Below are 22,638 nucleotides of genomic sequence, written 5' to 3'. Positions count from 1 at the left end.
AACCTAGATAAATGTTTGTGCGGAGAGTGTAAGCTAAAGCGCAGTACATGGAGGCACCAGCGCCAGGAGGCACAATTGCATTTTTTTTTTTCAATGGAAACAACTTATGCCATAATTTTTGCTCATAAAGGTAAGAGTAATACATCATTCGTAACTATAAAGGGTCTACTTTTATTTGTGTGCACTCACAATATCAACAAAACGTTGTGCTTTTATCTTGAACAGGAGTGCTTCACAAAAATTAACCGAAAGTCAGTGAATACATGCCTCACAGACATGATAAATATACCTATAGAAAGCTTTAAAGTAATACTTAACGAAATAAATAAAAACAAAAACAAAAAATATAATCCGTGAGGGTGCACTTCTCATGGACTCATGTTGTTTCCACTAGCGCAGCAATTTTTTTTCATCAATAATTGATGGATGTCTAAAATATAAAGATAAGGAGAAGCCTAAAATAGGCCCGAGGACCGGCCCGCGTCTGAACTATGACGTGAATTTTGACCCGAAGCCCAGCCCTAGGGACGTAACAAAAAGTCGGCTCCGACTTTAAATAAAAAAAATTAAAAATTGGAGGCTAAAAGTGTGTTGTAACGCAAGCGTTACTGAACATGTACAGAGCAAAATATTACTGAAAATTGATTAGTAATGCCTTACACTACTGCGTTACAGCAAAAAAGTAATCCGTTACTGTAATGCATTACTTCTGTAACGCGTTACTCCCAACACTGGTAATCAAACAAGAACAATTACACAAATTACAAGCATAGATAAACCGCCTACAACATAAAATGATAAATAAAGACAGTAACAGTAGTATTCAGGTGCAGAAATGTCAAAATTAAGTGTAAAACAACACAATAATGCTTATTGCATAAGTTAAATACAGATGATTAGCAGACAGAAGCAGGTATTATAGGCTGCTGTCTCGACTTTAGGACTAAATGCACAGACCAAATACTGACACACATCCGGTTTCTTTCTCAGCTGCCTGTATACGTTCACTTAAGACATTACCGACTGTGCTTACCAGGGGTGCGTTTCCCAAAAGCATCGTTAGCTAACTATGGTCGTTAGTTCCATTGAACTCTATTGGTAACGATGGAACTTGTGACCATAGTTGTTTTTGGGAAATGCACCCCAGAATAATTGCCAAAACGGGTATTTTAACATAACTTTGTGTTCATGTGTCCATCCGTCGAGGCGTTGTCTGAAACGCGGTATCTGAAACGCGCCTCTCTCTCTGAGTGTACGCGCTTCAGTGTATGCGGCAGGTATGCACGCTACAATAATGCGCTCTCAACATTATTCACTAAAATAACGCCATACCAGCAGCGGCTGAGCACAGAAAACGGTGAGCGAGTCCCGATTCGACGACTTCATCTGAGTGGTCTGAAATTGCTTGAATGTGTAAATTGGCAAGACAAAACACGTGCAAATGATAAACTTTCACTCTATGATGGTTAATTTAACAGTTAATCCGCGAATCACATGCGTGCCGAACCGTGGGGACTGGTCCGTACGGATCACGGATCATCTACGATCCGTTGCAGCCCTACACCCCAGCATATGTAGCGTCATGAAAGACCTACAGTACATTTCACTTACACTTAACATTTACATTAAACATTTCAGAGTAATAATGTTTTGAATGTGTAGGTTTAATACATTTAGACCGTTTTGAGCAGTCATGTTCATAAAGGAATTTAATGGAATCCATTGAAGTCAGTACTGGTAATATTCAAATACAATTTCTAAAATATTGATAAAATATGCATCAAACTGGTTTTTGCTGTAGTTCTTGTACAAGATTTAAATTTGAAAGAATTTAGCAATTTTTAAATAAATAAAAGTGGTTAAATGTTAAAAATTAAGCATTAATAGCTAAAGTTTTATATTCAGTTATGTTACAGGGGAGTAGCAATCATTTCAGAAGTGAGGGGGTCAGAAATGTTAAATGTAGTAGTAATAATAATTATAATATTTATTTATTTATGCATGTATGTATAATTGACAAATATATATATATTATCTCTTACATTTAACTGGCTAAGAAACAAAATACACTGCTGGACAATAACCAATAATTTGTCTTCTATAATATTTTTGATAAATATTTTACTGATGACAATTTAGTCATTATTATTGTACAATCAGTATATATACTACAAACACTTTTGCCATTTTTATCACAGAATAGAACATATGAAAAGTTTGGTTCCAAAACGCTATAAATCCATTTTGATTCATTTGAGTAAAAATGTGTTTTCTTTACCAAGAAAGTGGCAAGATGAAAACCACTATTTTCTGTTTCAAACTTTCACATAGCATCTTTAGGTTATAATAACATTAAAAATTAAAATCCAGATTTTGATTTTCAAAGATTTATTATAAAAACTCCCAAAATCCATGACTTTGATCTGAGCGGATTTATCGCATTCTGCAGAGACTGGCATTTGTCGCGGTTTGAAAAAAAAAAAAAAAGGGAGAAAACATGATAGAATAACACGACAAATATCACATTTTGCATAAAATTAAAAATAGACTTTTCAATACCGACCAGTATTGTTTTTTCGCGTTTATCGTGTTTTGGAACCAAACTCTTCTTATATTTTATAGCGTCTGTACTGTAATTACTGCTGTGAATTACCACTGTATAATTCATATTTATTACATGGAGAAGACTTGAAAAACACACAAACCATATCGTCTTCACGTTTCATCAGTTAAGTTTTATGCTTGTTATTCAGCTTAGCAACTGAGATAGCGGGATACCTGTCACAAGTTATTATTACTTCTCATACGAGTCCGAAAAATAAGAAAAACAGCTTGTGAAACATGTTTACCGTTTAAAAGCAAATAGAAAGTTCTATTTTTATTTATTTTCTTTATATTTTTTTGCAGACTTGCCCATGTGCAAGGTTTAAAATGTTCATGAAATATTGAAGTTTTGAGCAGCTGCATGTTTGAGCACCTGCATTCCTCTAGGACAGGGGTCGGCAACCGCGGCTCCTTCATCCCTCTGCGGTGGCTCCCTGTAGCGAACAATACACGGGGGAGGTGTCCCCCCGACTTTTTAATAAAACCAAAACTCTTCCCCTGCACTCTTCACAACACTTCAGCATGTTATTCTTATTAAGGGAGGGTCATTTTTTTTAGGATTTTTTACCCAAGCAAAGTCTCTGAGAACTTGACACCTCATACCATTGGTAGGCGAACTCATGGACTCGAAAGTGATAATCAACAAGTTTTTTTTAAATGTAGGATTTTTATTATTTTTTTCCCGCAGCCAAACGCAGCACGCGGCACGCCGGAGATCCGGCACGGTGCCAGAGAACTTTAAGCCCTGAACTATGGCAATGTCTGCCCCGAGACCACACAAAACACTTCCACTACGAGAGAAAGCGGCAGCCGCGTGGCGATTCCAGGATTACCTCGACAAAATGATCTTGTGGCCATGACATATCACACTCCCACGAGTTAATATGTTGTGGCCAGGACAAAACTAGCCTAAGTGAACCGAACATATCCCCTCCCGGTCGCAGTAAATGCTTCGTCCTTCATCTACTCTTCCCTGTGGATGACTTCTGACCTACTTTCTGTATGATATGAATTTCTGCACTTTGAATTTTAAATATTGAATTTAATGTACCGAATTTCTTCTTCATCTTGAAAACTTGAAGCTGTATTTTTTAAAGCTGGATATTTGCATTCAAAGAATTCAGAACAAAAAAAATCTGCCGTTTGAAAATACATGTCTATTAAACAACTGCTATAAAAAAAAAATCAATTGTGTTAAATTTCAAATGTTCATTATTCAAGTTTAAAAAAAAAATCTAAAATCAGAAATATGTTAAGTGCCACATAATATTCAGTTTTGTGAAATGACACTTGTCAATAATTCAAATGTACACAATTCTAATTCAAATAGTTTTGTCACATTATAAGCTCCATAGTTTTCAAGTACTTTCCAGGCCTTAAATCCATATGTCTGAAATTCAAGTACTTCCAAGAAGAGTGGGAACCCTGGAAAAAGCAAAATGACTGACCTGAACTTTATAATCATTGGTGATGGACAAAATCATGGAGTCCTCCGTGATGCTGGTGATCTCAACACCAGGAGGAGAGAGAGCTGAAAAACACATTATTAAAGAGTCATGAAACACCAGAGCAGTTTTTGTCCAAACACTAAAACAGACATAACTAGATGTTTACATAATCTATAATACATCTGAGGGTAAAACTTCCAGCAAAATATCTGTATAGTAATAAATAGTTACCAGATTACTCTGAAAAAAATCATTAAAAAAAAAAAAAAAATCAAACTGATACACTCTGAGAAGATACACTGAAATACAGTGAAAGGATTTTGTAAGATAAGATTTTGGTCATACCACCAGTCCTTATGAACAGATACTGTTAATATACGATTCAATTTTAGGGTCAGTAAGTTTTTTTTTTTTTTAGATAGAAATTCATAATTTTACTCAGCAATAATGTATTCAGAAGTATTTGAAATAAATGCTTCAAAGAATCCTGAAAATATATCATGGTTACCATAAAAATATTAAGCAGCACAACTGCTTTCAACATTGATAATAATGAGAAATGTTTCCTGAATAGCATATAAGAATGATTTATGAAGGATTGTGTGACACTGAAGTACATGAAAAAGAGTCTGTCAAAAACATAAAAAACTCAACCTCAAACTAGTATATAGTGGTAGTATATATACATAAAGAGTTCATTTACAAAAATCGATAACTCCATTTTTATTTTTTTCAGAAATCAAGTTTTTTATTGCACATTCCAGGTAATATCAAATCAAACTGCAGTTGGGTTGTTTTGATTAAGTAATAATAACTTAAACAAATACAGGTAATAAAAAGTTAAAGTTCACTGAAAGTATGTTTTTGTTTTTACATATTAAAAGTTTGTTTTATAGCAAAAGCAGATAACTCCAACAGTCTTTTTCAGTCATGTTTTATAGTTAAAAAAAACACTTGTTTAATCTTTGTAATCTCCTCAGATGACAATGTAGATGCCTGACAAACTTTTCTGTGCTCAGCCGCTGCCATTATGGCGTTGTTGTTGTTGTGATCATAGATTATGGATGTGATTACACACAATACACAGAGATTTTCCCTCACCATTGTAACGCGCTGCTTTCGCAAGGATCCATGAAAATGTTTCAGCTTTTATTTTTATTTTTCGTGGACAATACAATACCGGCTTTTTTGACAAAACATGTTTAGATTAGGTTCAGATCGCACTATACGTGGAGAAGAATGTACAGCACTCAGCTCTTTTTTTTTTTAAAGTGGCGTTTATCGTTTTTTGCAAATGAACTCTTCACATGTTTCATTTGATAAAAGAATGTTAAAATCCTTTATTTTCTCATAGTATAAGACTGCATGGCCTTATACTATGAGAAGGCCCTGTCTCATAATTATTCATTATACCACCATAATATACTTTTCCAGTGATATTAAATTACAGATACAGATAAATGACTCTGGATCAGTTTCAACTATCCTTGAAGATAAAACACTTGAGCATAAATGTCCAGCAGGGGGAGTCAGCGCTCCTCTGAGAACATGTCAGTTTCTTTTATCCAGTTTTGTTACCTTTTTGAGGAATAATGGATTTAATTTCGGTCCAGTTTCCCATGCCTCTGCTTGTGACAGCAGCCACCTGACAAATAACAGATGAATAAAGGTTATGTGAAGCTATGATCACCAGAAGTGTACATGAAACAACTTCATGCAGGTTTTAGAGTGTCTCACCCTGAATCTGTAGAGCGAGCTGGGCTGCAGGTTCTTCACTTCTGCATTCGTGATGGTGCTACGCTGGGAATACCACTCTGCACTGTCCTTTTCACTGTACTCCACCTGCAAACACACATGAGCTAGTTAGATATAAGCATGTGTTGATAAATGCTATAATGTACTGAAGGCTTCTCACTCACAATATACTCCCTAATGAGTCCATGTGCTTTATCAGGAGGGTTCCATGAACACAGTACCGTCCCGTCCTCAGCGTTGTCAGAGCTTAGCTGCAGATTCTGTGGAGGGTCTGGCACTGCCACACAAACAGTCGTCAGCATATCTCTTCCATGTAAATCTGAGCTGTTCCATAAATAATTTTTGTGACTGTGCTGTTAAGGCAGACTTACCTCCTTCTGGTGTGCGTAGTGTGAGAACTTCATTGGTCCTGTGCTGTTTGCTGAGACACTGAGTCTGAACCTTCACCTGGTAGGTTGTGTCCGGCATCAACACGGTCAGAACGGCACTGCCCTTATTGCTATTTGTGTCCATGGACGTCCACTGCTGGACACCCACCGGCCTGGGAAATAAATACAGCTTTATAACTGACTTGAAGACATTTACCCTCGTGTGAAGATCATGGGTTCCCTATATACAGTATTTAGTATTGCGGAATAATTATAAAACAAATTAAATGTCTACTGCCAGTTGCCTCATTATGTCCTAATTATTTTTAATATATATATATATATATATATATATATATATATATATATATATACACTTTTACATTTTAGTTTCTATTATATTTTTCTTTTATTAAATACAATTAAAAAAATACAAAAATGAATCATGGTTTAGTGGTCTGTGATTCTTTGATTCAACATTAACATGTTCCACCACTTGAAAAGCTTAAAATAAACAAACAATAATAATAATAATAATAACAATAACATAACAAAACACAACAAAAAACTAAAAATAATAGTGTTTTTTGGCACAAAGTTGTGGTGGTCCACCTGAGAAAGCTTAAAACAAACAAACAAACAAATAAATAAAAAAAAAAAAATCAAAACACAAAACGTAAACCAAAACCAATCATGAAACAAAAAAATAAATCAAGCAAACAAAGCAAAGCAAAAAAATGAAAAGAATTTCAAACGTTAAGTGGTATGTGATTTTTTTAACCTTAAAAGGCTTAAGGCCCATTCACATCAAGGACGATAACTATAAAGATAACAATAAAGATATAGTTTTAAAAATCGTTCTCAATATTAAAGAAAAGCAGAGTCCACACCACAGCTATAACGATAAAAGCACAGAGAATCGATATCGTTGGAATCGCTTTCAGAACTATTTTTTCCAGCTGATGAACGATACAAACTTTGGCACTCAATCAGAATCCATCCTGCTATAACTACCTTGAGAATTTAAAGCTGCAGACAAGCCGTGCGCTTAGAATAAACAGATATTGTTTGCTGGTGTTGACACTGATGTCGTTGTCTTTATAGTTATCGTTCTTGGTGTGAACGGGGCATTAGAAAACACAGGTGTAGATGAACACAAAGCCTGAATGAATACCTGTAGTAGATGACAAAAGAGCAGCTGGATGCAGGCATATTTTTGGGCCTTGACCAGGTAAGCATCACAGCTCCAGAAAAGTTGGCACTCCACTGAAGATTTTGAATTTTGTAGACCAGCAAATCCACTGAGAAAGGGAAAAATAGGGTGAATCAGCATGAACAGTCAGTCGGCTAACTGTGGTATAATCCTGTTCTTGCGGCAGTCAGATTTCAATGGCAAATACACCACAAATGTCTCTCAGTGTCTCACTAGTGCAGTTGTCCTCGTCACTCCGGTCAGAACAGTCTATGAAGCCATCACACCTCTCGCTGTTCAGCACGCAGGCCTCGCCGTCGGCACAGAGAGTACCATTCACACAGAGCAGCGGACCATGAGTGGCTGAAATAAAATGGGGAGCTTGTTAACATTTACAGGTATGTGAAGACATTAGCAACACCACCCCATTCCCAATTTATCCAAGTATATAGAGCACAATGTTTTTATTTGACAGTTTTGATGAGTTTTGTGGGTAACTTTTGTACTATGTATGAATCTCTTATAGGCACTTACGACAGTTGTCCTCATCAGACCCATCCACGCAGTGAGGATGTCCATCACAGCGCTGCCAATCAGCGATACAGACTGGAGGCTTCAGGCACAGGAACTGTTCTTTAGTACAGCGGCCCGAAGGAGGAAGAGTTGCCAATGGAGTCACTGAGCCTTTGACTAAGAGAAACAGAAACAGCATAAAACAAAAGGATAAATACATATGAAGACTCAAAGGTTAAACTTATTTGAAGTTTTTTTGTTCCATATAAAAGAAAGATCAAGGTACACACATCCAAAAATGTCTTGGGCAGGTGCAAGATCAAAGAGTTTAAAAAAATGATCTGCACACTGTTAATATCCCTTTATTAAAAAAAAATCAAAAGTAGCAATGTTTCGGTCAAAGACCTTCGTCAGGCAAACACACGAAGGTCTTTGACCGAAAGTTTTTGTTCCCCCAATGATTAAATCTTAAAAACTTTTCAGTCTGAATAAATATTAATATAATAGTTTTTCTAACAATTATTGAGTTGATGTCTGAAAACAATTAAGAAATTCACTTAATTACACAACATATTTTTAAATATTTAAAATAAAATGTGTGTGGAAACAATTTATAAATTCACTTAATCTTTTTTTATATATATAAAATAAAAAAAGTGAATATTGAAAAAGGAGTATGGAAACAACTGAGAAATTCACTTATTTATTAACATTTTTGTTCTATTGTTTATTATTAAGTGACAACACTCAGTAGTATCACGTGAACTGCATAATTTGTGTGAAAATTAACTGGGGCACTCTGGGAATGTTGTGCCACCCACGTTTGAGCGGAAAAGCATAAATTTGCATGTATGAACATTAATGTCGAATGTCACACAATTTAAAAAAGCATTTAATTTGATTATGCTTAATTTATTGATGCAAGCTAAAGCATGCAAACAAAAATATTGTTTATAGCTAAAAAAAAAATATTTTATGAATGTAAAACCTATACACAATAAATGGATGTATATATATTTGAAATGTATTTTTTTTTATATATATATATATATATATATATATATATATATATATATATATATATATATATATATATATATATATATATATATATATATATATATATATGATATTTTAATATACAAATTTTATAAACTGCTGTTGTATATTTTTTTCCAGGATTCTTTGATGACTAAAAAGTTAAAAAGAAAATACACATATATATATATATATATATATATATATATATATATATATATATATATATATATATATATATATATATATATATATATATATATATATATATATATATATACACACACACACACGGTCAGAATTACTGGCACCCTTGGTAAATATGATCAAAGATGGCTCTGAAAATAAACCTGCATTATTAATCCTTTTGATCTTTTATTTAAAAAATGTATTAATTAATTAAAAAAAAAAAAAAAAATCTAACATTTCATTGAACTTAATTGAAAATGGGAGAAAATCTCTTAAATAAATATTTTTCTCAAATACACGTTGGACAATTATTGGTACCCCTAGAAAATCTTATGAGTAAAATATCTCTGAAGTATATTCTCATTCATATTCACAATTTTGAGCACTCCAGGGTGATTATGAACATGAAATTATCCAGCCATGGTTTCCTATTTCACAGAAATATAAATAGGAGGGAAAACAAATCCCAAATTCCCTTAATCATCCATCACAATGAAAAAAAAAACAAAGAATATATTTCTGATGTGCAGCAAAAGATAATTGAGCTTCACAAATTAGTTAAGTGGCTTTAAGAAAAGAGCTAGAGCAGTAAAAAATCCCATTTCCACCATCAGGGCAATAATTAAGAATTTCCAATCAACAGAAAACATTATTGGCTGGAATCTGCCTGGAAGAGGACATGCATCTATGGCCACGTACACACTACAAGTTTCAGGAGTGACAACCGCATTTAATAGCAGGAGCGAGTTCCGTACATTAACGTTCCATGTGTGTACGGAACAGCACTCAAAAGTTTAGCCGTTTGTTATGTGCCATTTTTTGACTAAAGACTCTTTTTGTCCGTCGATTTTAACTAAACTACCGCTGATAGACGTGCAGCGTTGTGTTTATGCTCGGGGGGCTGCTTTAGAGAGCACTGTCTTGCAGTGTTGCCATGTCCTCGTATTTACAAGTGCTTTTAGGCATGTTGTTTGGTCTCATCTCATAAAGATAGGCACTTTATGAAATTAATAAAATGATCTGTTGTGGATATGAGATTTGTTTTGGTGTTATAAAACAAAGCATTTGGTTGTTTTAGTGTTTTTTTTGTGCTTGCCCTTGTTTGTTGTTTTTTTTCTATGAAGATCTGGCAACACTGACACTTTCAAGTTTCAATTTATTTATATAGCACATATAAAACAGCCACACGGCTGACCAAAGCGCTACACAGAGATTACCGCAGGGCTCATGAGCGCAGCTAGCCCCGTGCTAAGTTAGGACTTCTTTCACTGTTATTTTCTTGCATCTCACATACAGATGAAGACACCGATGCACGTTCAAATAAGTCATTAACAACTAGTTGTCCAGTTCCGTACACACTGCGTAGAATTTCTGTAAATGCGGTTGTCACTCCCTTATTTTAGTGAATTATGTGTGTACAGAACGCGATTAAGGAGTAAAAGTTGAACTGACAACCGAATTTAGCTGCAGTGTGTGTGTGGCCTATATCGTCCTAATGCACGGTGAGAAGGAGAGTTCGGGTGGCCAAAGACTCTTCAAGGACCACAGCTGGAGAATAGTAGAGAAAGGTTGAGTTTTGGGGTCAGATAACCTTAAAAAAAATATATTGTCGAACAGCCCCTACATCACCACATGTTGTTCGGGAGGGTTTCAAGAAAACTTCTCCTCACTCATCCAAAAACAATCTCCAGCATATTAAGTTGTCAGACACGACTGGAACTTCAAATGGGACTGACTTTTATGGTCAGATGAAACAAAAGAATTAGCTTTTTAACAGCAAACACTCAAGATGGGTTTGGTGCACACAGGGATAAAAAAAGTACCCCATGTGTACAATGAAATATACTGCTGTATTTTTAATGTTGTGGGCCTATATTTCTGCTGGAGGTCCTGGACATCTTGTTTAGACACAGGGCATCATGGATTATATCAAATACCAACAGATAAAAAAAAATCAACAAGTGACTGACTCACTTGTTAGAAATCTTATAATGGGCCATGTTTGGATCTTCCAACCGGACAAAAATCCAAACACAAACCAACAAAACAACAAAACAGGGTTAGGAAAATTATTGGCTAGGAAAAGAGAAGAGCTGTGGGGCACCTGTTGGACAGCCCACTTCATCACTGCCATCAGGACAATCAGCATAGCCATCGCACACCCAGGTGTTCACAATACACGCGCCAGAACCACAGCGGAAACGATTAGGAGCACAGGTAGCTGGACCCGGCGCAGGTGTGTGAGGAGCTCCACCATCTGAACACAGACACAACATAATTAACTATAATTAATCCACCGAGTATTCTCTTTTGTCAGCACTCTACAAACAAGGTTAACATTCGCTGACTGGGACACAGAGTACTGGACTGATTTGTGTACCTGAGCATTGAGATTCATCAGACCAGTCACCGCAGTCATTTTCCCCATCACACTTCCACCAGGCAGGCACACAGCGGCCGTTCTTACACTCGTACTGAAAGTAACGCGAGCAGCCCGGCTCATCGGTCGGGGACGCTGAAACAGAAAGCACAAAACTCGTTAACAAACAAGCACAGAAACAAGATAAAGAGCACGTTCTCAAAGCTGTTCCAAGTATGACTGGAGCTTATGTATTGAATGCTCAGACTGGAAGTCTGTAGTTTTGCATAGCCACAAGTTCCTGCTCACCACAGTTGGCCTCGTCTGAGTAGTCGCCACAGTCGTCCATGCCGTCACACTTCCACTCCAGGGTCACACACATTCCATTGGAACACTGAAAGCTGTAGCCGTCACATGTTTTCTCAAACTCAGGGTTAGTTGCTGTGGAAGAGCAGGAGAACTAATCAATTCATTACATAACACTCCATTTGTGCTCTACCCAAGGTCCACATTTAGGACTGTCAATTAAGACTTATTACAAACCTAATTACATGATATGCCGATTAATTAAATCAAATTATCAATTTTTGCAGAGAAGCTATTATGAATAAATTATGACACTATGAATTAAAGACAATACATTAATGTAGCAGACAAGTATGAGAAAACAAAAAAGCAACAGACTGCAAAAAGTGGTGAATACACCGATTTCTTTATTTTTAAACACTACAAAAGAAATCTAATAATACATAAAATATATTCCTTTATTCTTAATTTATATAATACACATTACAAATACAAAAGTATGGGGTCAGTAAGATTTTTTAAAGAAATTAATACTAAATAAGAGAAACTAAATACTAAATAATAAATTAAGAAATAATAATAAATATTAAATTGATAAAACATGCCAGCTAAAAATGTTACAAAAGATTTCTATTTCTAATAAAACCTGTTCTTTTGAACTTTCTTGTCATTAAAGAATCTCGAAAAAAATGTATTATAGTTTTCACAAAAATATTAAAAATATTACAACATTGATTATAATAAGAAATGTTTTTGAGTGCCAAATAAGCATATTAGAATGATTTCTAAAGGATCATGTGGCACTGAAGACTGAAGTAAGGGCTGCTGAAAATTCGGTTTTGCCAAATAAATTACATTTTACAATACATTAAAACAGAAAACAATTATTATAATTTGTGATATTATTTCACAATATTACTGTATTTTTGATTAAATAAATACAGCACTGGAGAGAATAAGAGACTTCTTTCTAAAATTATTACATAACCAAACTTCTGAATAGTATATTTATTAGGGCTGTGTATTGGCAAGAATCTGGCGATACGATACGTATCACGATACAGGGGTTGCGATACGATATATTGCGATACTGTAAGCAAGGCGATATATTGGGATATTTCTTATTTTAGGAATAGGATATATATTTTTTAGGAAAGCTGTCATTAAGAACACACCACCATCAAGTTCAAGTTGAGCTTTATTGTCATTCTGCTACATGTGTGGACATATAGTGGAACGAAATGTCATGTCTCGCAGGACCACGGTGCTACATACTAGTTCAACATAAGATAAACATACAACAATTCAAGTATAAGAGAAAAAAAATAAAAAGTCTGACTATATATATATATATATATATATATATATATATATATATATATATATATATATATATATATATACTATAAATACTATAACTAGTATACCTAGTTGCCTAGACATACACAAACTGAGACTGTACAAGAACTTTACATATATACTGTACATATATGTACATATATGGACTCTACCCGCCCGCCGCGCCGAATGCAAAGACTCTTCAACACGGGACGGGGCAAGCGGCAGAACCAATGTTGCGCTCGCACCGCGGTCCCGGGGCGGACATTACCACAAAAGCCCAAATGGTGCCACACTTCAGCTTTGTACATCGAAACGAGACCTGGAACAATTCTCTCATCCTCCATTACTGGCAGCAAACTATATTAATGCTAACATTAGTGGAGTGCCCTGATGCTAGTATTTCCTGTGACTGTTTAAGTTCAGAGATGAAGACTAGCGGTCGGGATATGAACTCAAAACGAAACAACTGCCATGAATCTTCTATCTTTTTTTTTTTTTTTTTTTTTAAATATAGATATTCCGTTTTGGAGAATCGATACAGTTTCACCAAACAAAATATCGCGATACTCACGTGTATCGATATTTTCTTACACCCCTAATATTTATGTTAGATTTAATAATTTCTCAAGGAATATATTAAGGAATTAACATTCAGGTCAGGGGGCGTAACTAAATGTGTACATTATGACATTTTTATTTATTAATGTAATTAATTGCACTGCATTTACATGGACAGTCCTAGTCAGAAGCACATAATGGACCTAGGGCTGTGCAATTAATCGAAATTCAGTTTCGATTTCGGCCTCCAACGATTATGAAATTACAGTAATCGATACGAAACGATTATTGCGCCCCATTCCGCCCCCTTTCCAGCGGCGCGCTTTCACTCCTCCATAAAAGCCCAATTTTAATTGCAAATCAGTAAAATCATGTAACGAGACACTAGCAAAATCAGACGTGCTTGATTTAAGTTGATTAGATTTATTTATGTATTTAAAAACGTGAAAGAGAACTTGTACTTCCTCAGGAAGATTACTGAAGATTAATGTGATACAGAGACGGAACAGAACATGAACATGCAAAAAGTCATCTATTATCGCCTAAATGGTCAAATACACGCAAAAAACATGTCAAAATGCGGCGCTTAGTGATTATTCACATAAACCCTCGTCGGTTATGTAATAAATGAACATAAACAGTTGAGAATGAAAATACATGTGTAACAGTAAATGGGATCCGTGCGGCTCTTAAAGTGACAGCGGGCTTATATTCCTGCAGCCGACTTTGTGCTTTATATTAATCAAACAACAAAAGACCAATTCAAAATCACACACTGCTTTTGACTGAAAGACTTTTGTAGCTTTAATGAGAAACAAATGAAGTTGAATTCTTACTAGAAGACTATGCTGCTTTATTTTACATTAGGTTATTTAATTTATCTATTAGGCTGTTAACTGAATACTTTAGACTTGCATAAAAAAAAAAAACAAAGCACAGTTTGTTTCATTTGTATTTTTTTTATTATATTGTATTCCTTTGCTTTTTTGATTACTGGCAGTTTAATAATTTTCAATAATTTTGAGGACCTTTTTGCTTCTTTTAATTTTTAACTAATATTAGTCACTCTGGTATTCTGCTGTGGTATTGAGAATTGTGACATTTCGCTGGTCTCTAAAATGTAGATGTCATAGCAACCTTATTTACAGAAAATATATATGATATATATCACTATCTATAAATAAATCTTTCATATAAAGTTTTGGTCATAAGGCCCACTAATAATCGTTTTAAATAATCATGATTACAATAATGCCCAAAATAACCGTGATTATGATTTTTGTCATAATCGAGCAGCCCTAAATGGACCTTTTGGCTAGTTCCTCTAGTGAACATTAACTAATGGTCACATTTCAGTTAGCAAATGTGTTGGACTCACAGCAGCCTGCATACGTCGGGTCCTCATCAGATCCATCGGAGCAGTGCCGGGTACCATCACACACCAGAGACTGGAACAGACACTGTGCTCGGTTTCTGCACACAAACTCCATATAGTGTGCACAGAGGGGACCTGCAAGAACAGACTCTTATTATTTCTCTAGGTACATTTACAACACAAAACAACAATTCCACTTATATATACTTATATAAAAAGCAATACCGCAGTTTTGCTCATCAGCGCCTCCCGGACAGTCCTCCACACCATTGCAGTGAGCACTAGCAGGCAGACAGGTGCCATTAGAGCACAAGAAGCCATTACACTTTTCTTTACCTGAAGGACAAAACCAAAAGATGCCAAATTGCACAGAATTATATATGAGTGAGCAACATTATTAGAGAAACTGATGCTGATGCATTCGGTTTTCCAAAGAAAAAGTCAAATGCAATGAGTGTGAGTAACGCAGTGTTTGAGACTGACCACACTGGGTTGGGTCCTCATCCGAGCCATCCTGGCAGTCGTCATCTCCGTCACACACCCAGCGCTGAGGAATGCAGTGACCCGTGTGACACTGGAAACTACTGCTCTCACACGTGTGGTGACCCACTTTATATGATAGAATGAGGAAGAAAGAGACATTGAAGATGTAGATGTGATGTATTTCACTGCATATTTCTTGCACCGGTGTGTAAATGACACCGGAGTGTCTTTTCTCTCACCAGTACAGTTAGCCTCATCTGACCAGTCCCTGCAGTCGTTGTCTCCATCACAGCGCCACGCGTCCCGAATACACACACCTCTTGCACAGGTGAACTCCCCCGGTCCACACTTGTGAGACTCTAAAAGAAAGCAGATGCAATATTATTGTTACAATTATTTTAACTGAACAACTAAAAACACATAGCAATTACAGCAGAAAAAAAAATAAAAAGGTCCAAGGAAGTTAGGTCCAAAGAATCCAAGCAAGCCAAACAGATTCAAAAAATGTAATGCACAAAGTAAATCTTGTTAAAATTAAAGAATGCTTTTGAAACTGTTTTTAATTAATGAACAGAAGAATTTTAAAAATTTTTGTTTATATACAGCAATATTACAATTTACAGTCATAAAAAGTAGTATTATTATTTTTTTTAATTTACTATCTTCTCATTTCTTCCATGAACATATCTCTGTAGCTCTCGCGGTGCTTTGTCATACAATGATCGTTCTGCGTGGTGCTGCTTCAAGTCGAACTCACCAAAAAGTGACCAGTTTGCAGTATGTAAGTGTTCACAGATTAATAATTTAATCATCTTTAAATTGTTTAACTTTAAAATTTTAACTGATTGATCCAAATGAAATTCATTCAATCAAATTCACACTAATACAATTTTTCCTTAAGTTTAATTCAGAGCAGTCTTATTTTAGAATTATTTATATACTACTATTGTATTTATTAATATTTTATAGTTTCATTTAAATTAAAAAATTAAAATTGTCACATGCTTTTGTCATTTTATTTTTTTAATATCTATTTCTATTCAGCTTAGATTTATTTTTTATCTCACTTTTAGTAAATTTTGTTAGTTTCCAAGGACAAAAATGAATTAAATTAATATTTTAAAATATTTGTTTTGGTTTTAGTTAAAAATACCAATCCAGAGAAAAAAATATTTAAAAAAGAAAAAAAGAAAATGCAAAAAAACAACAGTAGCCAATAAAAAAAACAACAGTAGCCAACAAAATTATTTGCAAGTTGTGATACAAAGCATGATCTTTAAACTGGTTTGTAATGTGTTCTTTAGGAAATTTAAAGGTTAATTAAACAGTGCATTAAAATATTGTTAAACTTCTTAAATTTTATATCACCCCTAAAATCATCTCAGATATATATGGAATATTTGCCCTAAACACAAACACATACCACAATGCTCCTCGTCACTGTTATCTCCACAGTCATCCTCATGGTCACACTTGAAGGCCAGTGGAATGCAGGATCCTGAGGCCACACAGCGGAACTGGACCGCAGGGTCACAGAAAGTGGTGGCTGCAGAGAGAGAAAAATATATGAAACATAGATCATACACATTTCTGGCGTTTCATGAGACAGGGCTGATGATGATGTCACTCACGGCACTCCTGTTCATCACTCATGTCACCGCAGTCGTTGTCACTGTCACACTTCCAGATGCTAATGATGCATTTCCCATTAGCGCAGCGGTGCTGGTTTGGCAGGCAGGTGTGTTCTGAAAGAGTCAATAAAAGACAAGAAATGCATTTAAATTTCATTAAAATGTTTATTTAGCATTTAGAGCATTCGATATCTGACACTTCTGAGTCTGTCAGACCTGTCTTAATGCATGTATTATTGTGGAGCTGGTATCCACTGGGACACTGGCACTGATGCTCTCCTGAGGGTAGGATGGTGGTGGAAACTCCATCGGGGCAAACACAGTGATGCTTGTTTCCAGGCTGGGGAAGACACAGAAGGCTGCATGGCTGATCCACACAAGCATTCTGACCTAAGGGAGAGAAAACAAATCTTTCAAATCTAGTTCTGTATCCAAGTAAACCAGTAAACTGAGCCCATGAAATCAATATTGTGCTTTTGTGCTTTTATTCCTTGTTTGTTAGCTTTTTTACTACTAAAAATAAAGTTGCAAAAATAAAATAAAGTGTGTAAAAATACACACATAAAAAATGTATTTCTCTATTCCTGTGTAAACAGACCAAAAATATTGAGGACTCATCTTGCACCAATATTATTTTAGTACCACGGATATACTATTATATTTTTTGTTAGTACTTTGAATTTAATTTTTATATTTTGTGTTTCATTTAGTTTAGTGATATTTTAGTGCTTTTGTAATGTTTTTTTTTTTTTAAGATATAGTTTTCATTTCAGTTTAGTTTTAATTATCTTACTACTTCAACTTAAACTAAAAAACAAAATTGCTGCCTTGGCAGTTAGCTACAATTAAAAAAACATTAAGTTTAAGTATTTTATTTTATTTCTAGTAATGAAAATGTTTTTGTATGGTTTAGTTTTAGTTAACGATAATAATAACCTTATTGCAAATTCTTCGCATGCACATTATTGTTCAATAAATTGCAAGAACTACAATGATAATGTAAATTTATATATTTAGAAATGACTAATAACAAAAAATATAAAATGAGTTTATTTAAATAATTACTTATTTTTTTAAGTTCAATTTATACATTACAAGCTGACAAGTGGAAGAAAGAAAAGCCCTGCAAGCCCCATCATGGTCTTTAAAGGTGTATTTCCCATGTGTTTTAGAAGGACAGTCTTCCCTTAAGAACTGACCTCTGTTTTTTCCCTTGTAGAAGATCTTGAGATCCATCACTCCTGTCAGTCTGCTCACTAGCATCTCACTGTCAGGTGAGCCTGATTTAGGTGCTTTGAAGATTCCCATTCTAGACCAGTCATCCCAGTACAGGTCATTCTACACCGACAAAAACCAGTTCAACAAAGTGTTTATGATCATTAAAGACAGTTTAATATCAGTTACAACATTCCCAGAAGTGATAACATTGGGCCTACCTTAAAAACAGCAATAGCATAAGGATGTGGCAGACCCTCCATTATCACAGTACGGCGGCCTCCATTAAAGTCTGCTCTTTCAATGCGGTCTCCATATGCCTCGGTCCAGTACAGCCACGATTCATCGGCCGTTATGCCGTTGGGCCAGCGAACTGCCTCAGACACAATGCAGGCGATGTTGGAACCATCCATCCAGCTGCGGTAGATGCCGGCTGCGCGATCGCCCCAGTCTGTCCAAAACATCAAGCTAAAAGAAACCGCAACTTAGTGGTCAGGGTGAAGGGAGCATGCGGATTGTCAAGGAAATCAAGTGATTTGTGGGAACACCATACCTCTCTCCTGGCATGAGCGTCAGGGCTCGAGGCTGCTCCACCACTGAAGAATTGACCAGAGTGCGTCTCAGGTCTCCATCAGAGTTGGACACCTGGAAGAGAGACAGTGTGAGGACGACTACAGGAACGAACACCTGCAGCTGATGTTGCTGTAGTTGTTTTAACCTGCGGTTACCTCGATTTTGTGAGCACCAGCATCCACCCAATACAGCAACCGGCTGATGGGGTCAAAGGACAGTGCTTCCACGTTTTGTAAGTCCTTTCTGACAATCACTTCCTGTCCAGAGCTTCCATTCAAACACAGTCTCTACAACACAAAACCAAAGAAAATAATTAATTAAAAGATTAATTAATGCCTAATAAATTGTAATAAAAATAATAATTATTATTATTATTATTGTTGTAATTATTATTATTTTTTATGATCTAATCTAATAAAAGTTGCTTTTTTTCATTTCTGATTTTTTATATAATTATTGTAATTTTTTAAAATATTTCTAATAAAAATAAATAAAAGGAAAAGAAAAGAACATTAACGTTTTTCGAATTATTTAACTGGTGATAGTTCTGGTATCACAACATTATAATGAAAGTGAACAAACAAACGGCAGTTAAATATCCAAAATTAGCCAATACAATAAAAAACTAAATGGGTTCAAATATGCAGAATATTCTAGAAAAAAAAAAGTATGTAAAGAATGTATAAGACCAGGATGCTTTTTCTGGGAAGTTTAACTGCTCAGGACAAACAAAGGACCCATGAACAACTCATGACCACAAAGTGAATAATCCAGGTATTGACAACCAGATCACTTAAAAGTTCACTTAATTTTCCACAGCACTGTGAATTTTTAATGGGATGTGTTCAATAAAGACATGAAATATTATAATTGTTTATACATTGTTAGCTTAAGCACATTGTGTTTGTCCATACTTGTGACTTCGATGAAGATCAGATGACATTTTATAAACAACTAAAGCAGAAATCCGTGATTGGAGTTGTTTTTGTTGTGTCTTAGGTTTCATTATAACAGATGGAATGTAAACGCACAATTTACAGGATTGAAGAAGCATGAAAATCTGACTAAATCTCATATGACCACTTGCAGTGTTACATATCATTGAGGCTGAGAAAAGAACAACGCTGCAAACAACAGGTAAATGCCGTTATCACTGTTTTCCATGTTCGTCGAGTAAATATTTTTACACAGATTTTAAAAAATGCTTGGTAGCCGGTGTTTCATATGTGCTTGGCCAAGCAGCGTACTAGAACTAGACACGTTCCTAGTTCCTGCAGTGCGAACAAGCCAAAAAGCGTAACTATGAAAAGGTTCGGTAACACTTATTCACTTATTCACTATTAACTACTATTTTTCCCTTAATAAATTCCTAATTTGCTGCTTATTAATAGTTAGTAAGGTAGCTGTTAAGTTTAGGTATTGGGTAGGATTAGGGATGTAGAATAAGGCATTAATATGTGCTTAATTACTACTAATAAATGGCAAATATTCTAGTAATATGCATGCTTATAAGCAACTAGTTAAGAGACCCTAAAATAAAGTGTTATCAAAGGTTCCTCTGTTGCGAAAGCCCCTATATATCTGGTACAGCTGCACGATTCTGGATAAATTAAGAATCACGATTTATTTGTCTCAAATAGAGACCGCGATTCTGAACTAAACAAAATAATGTGACAGAAAATGATTGTTGAAGTCTATTTAAAAGTGTTTAATTAATTTGAATGAATTATTAAAATTTCAATAAATATATGTATTTAAAATATATATTTAATACACCAATTTTTATTATTAAAATTATGAAAAAGTGGTTTGAATGAATGATTCAATGACTCACTCATAAATACTTCACTTGTTTCATTACTGGATGAATCAGCGTTTTTGAACAAATCTCTTGAATGAATGATTCAATGACAAATACATTTTTAAGGTCACTTGTCGCCAGCTAGTGGCGAAACAATGCCATCGGCACAAACATTATTTGAAGCGGCAGTTAGTTTCGAAAGGGGATTTGCTCTATTTTGATCACTACCATAGACATCAATGTTTTTATCTGAATTATAAACTTTTATCCCAGTATTTCTGTGATAATATAATGACTGCGAGACCGAAATAATACCGTGTAGTTAAATAGACTGTTTGTGAAGCTGTTTCTTACCCTAACATGGTAAATGCCTGCTCTCTGTGTCAGCGGCAGATTTGAATGTTCCAGTATGACAGTTTCAAAGGTTTAACAGACACGGACGTTTATTCACCTGTATGGTGTCCAGTGAAATATCAGCCCAGTATAGGCAGTTCTTCTCATAATCAAAATCGAGAGCCACGGCCTCATGGAGACCCGAGAGTGGAAGCGCCTGGTCTGTACCTGTGGCCAGGTCATAGCGGTGAATGGAGCTCCTCACCGCATACAGGATAAACTCATTACTCTCTACAAAGGAAAAGAAGGTAAGAGGTCTTAGTTAAGAGGTGAAATAAAAACTCATTCCAGAGAAATACACTACATATTTCACCCGAACACTCCCATGTGAGCATTTAATTTCAAAACCATTGGCACTAAAAGCCAGTTGTTTCTTGCTAACAGCTTGCACCCTTCTGGGATGGCTTTCCATTTTCTGTTTCACTGCAAATCGTAAAAAGAAAACTGATGGCACTGCTGAGAGTCACATCACTTCCTTCTCCCGCTGGATCAGATCTCAGCTTCTGAAAGGGCTGCTTATTTACTCCCAAGCCAATCAACGTGGCCACTGAAGCGCGGTCAGGTTGCTGAGAGCCAGAATGCTGGAGAGTAGAGGCAGTCTAGACAGCGACGGCTCTTAAGAACAGCTCGGTGGGGAGATGGGCTTTGATCACACACCAACAATCCTCATTTGACTTTCAAATCCCATCTTAAGGACTGACTGTCCACTACTTTATTCAGCTTTCATTGTAGAAATCAGCCCATCATGTCATCTCAGCATGGTCATGTTGAGGCATTACGGTTTTTTACACATTCATGCTTATACTACAGACACGCATTCAGACACAATTGTAGACATTGCTGGGATTTTTATGTCACGCTGTCCTAAAATACATTTCCAAATATCCTTTTTTAAATAACCATCAAATGTGTCTTTGATTGGGTTAAAAACAGGACTGATTGTGTTTTTGCTACCAAACAACTAAACAGAATTCTGAAATTATAAGTAAAACCGAGATCCCATAAGTCAAAGAGTCAAGAAGGGAAGTGAAAAGGTCTAATCTAAACTATATTTTGCATCTGCATACAGTATGTCTTCAGTAATTAACATTTAAATTCCACCTATATAAAAAACAAGTGTTTTAACTTCAAGACGGAAAAATCAAGTAGATTTAAAGACATTTCTATAAAGGTTAAAAGATCCTTCACACAAAACGAGGCAATGATCAGTGAGCAAACAAAAATTCCAAGAATGACAAAAATAGATATTAAATGTACACTACTGTTCAAAAGTTTGGCAGTAATATTGTTAAATTTATAATTACAACTTAAAATAGCTGTTTTCTATTTAAATTTATTTTAAAATGCATTTTACTCCTATGATGGCAAAGCTGAATTTTAAGCAGCCATCAGTCTAGTCCTCAGTATCACATGATCCTTCAGAAATCATTCTTATATGAACAGTTGTGCAGCTTGATATCTTTGTGAAAATGGTGATACATTTTTCAGGAGTCCTT

The 22,638-nt window shown here is 35.3% G+C and overlaps 1 protein-coding gene across 1 annotated transcript in view; it reads right to left on the bottom strand.

Annotated features, from left to right (window-relative positions):
• Positions 1–22,638, bottom strand: part of LOC306853988 (sortilin-related receptor-like) — a 78,461-nt gene that overhangs the window by 11,098 nt on the left and 44,725 nt on the right. Inside the window, exons 17-39 of the mRNA XM_079391747.1 lie at positions 21,201–21,373; positions 19,104–19,235; positions 18,929–19,020; positions 18,597–18,843; positions 18,360–18,498; positions 17,377–17,550; positions 17,161–17,274; positions 16,953–17,075; positions 15,769–15,888; positions 15,530–15,655; positions 15,272–15,382; positions 15,050–15,181; positions 11,776–11,907; positions 11,488–11,622; positions 11,212–11,364; positions 7,902–8,057; positions 7,602–7,730; positions 7,350–7,476; positions 6,179–6,348; positions 5,972–6,084; positions 5,790–5,894; positions 5,631–5,697; positions 4,053–4,135 (exon numbers count right to left, since the gene is read on the bottom strand). Coding sequence (XP_079247873.1) covers positions 4,053–4,135; positions 5,631–5,697; positions 5,790–5,894; positions 5,972–6,084; positions 6,179–6,348; positions 7,350–7,476; positions 7,602–7,730; positions 7,902–8,057; positions 11,212–11,364; positions 11,488–11,622; positions 11,776–11,907; positions 15,050–15,181; positions 15,272–15,382; positions 15,530–15,655; positions 15,769–15,888; positions 16,953–17,075; positions 17,161–17,274; positions 17,377–17,550; positions 18,360–18,498; positions 18,597–18,843; positions 18,929–19,020; positions 19,104–19,235; positions 21,201–21,373 — 3,053 coding nt within the window. The remainder of the gene's footprint in view (positions 1–4,052; positions 4,136–5,630; positions 5,698–5,789; positions 5,895–5,971; positions 6,085–6,178; positions 6,349–7,349; positions 7,477–7,601; positions 7,731–7,901; positions 8,058–11,211; positions 11,365–11,487; positions 11,623–11,775; positions 11,908–15,049; positions 15,182–15,271; positions 15,383–15,529; positions 15,656–15,768; positions 15,889–16,952; positions 17,076–17,160; positions 17,275–17,376; positions 17,551–18,359; positions 18,499–18,596; positions 18,844–18,928; positions 19,021–19,103; positions 19,236–21,200; positions 21,374–22,638) is intronic.

This window comes from Barbus barbus, assembly GCF_936440315.1.
Source record: "Barbus barbus genome assembly, chromosome: 34".
Taxonomy (NCBI): domain Eukaryota; kingdom Metazoa; phylum Chordata; class Actinopteri; order Cypriniformes; family Cyprinidae; genus Barbus; species Barbus barbus.
Note: the sequence above shows the minus strand (reverse complement) of the source record. Positions and strands in the feature narration are given on the sequence as shown.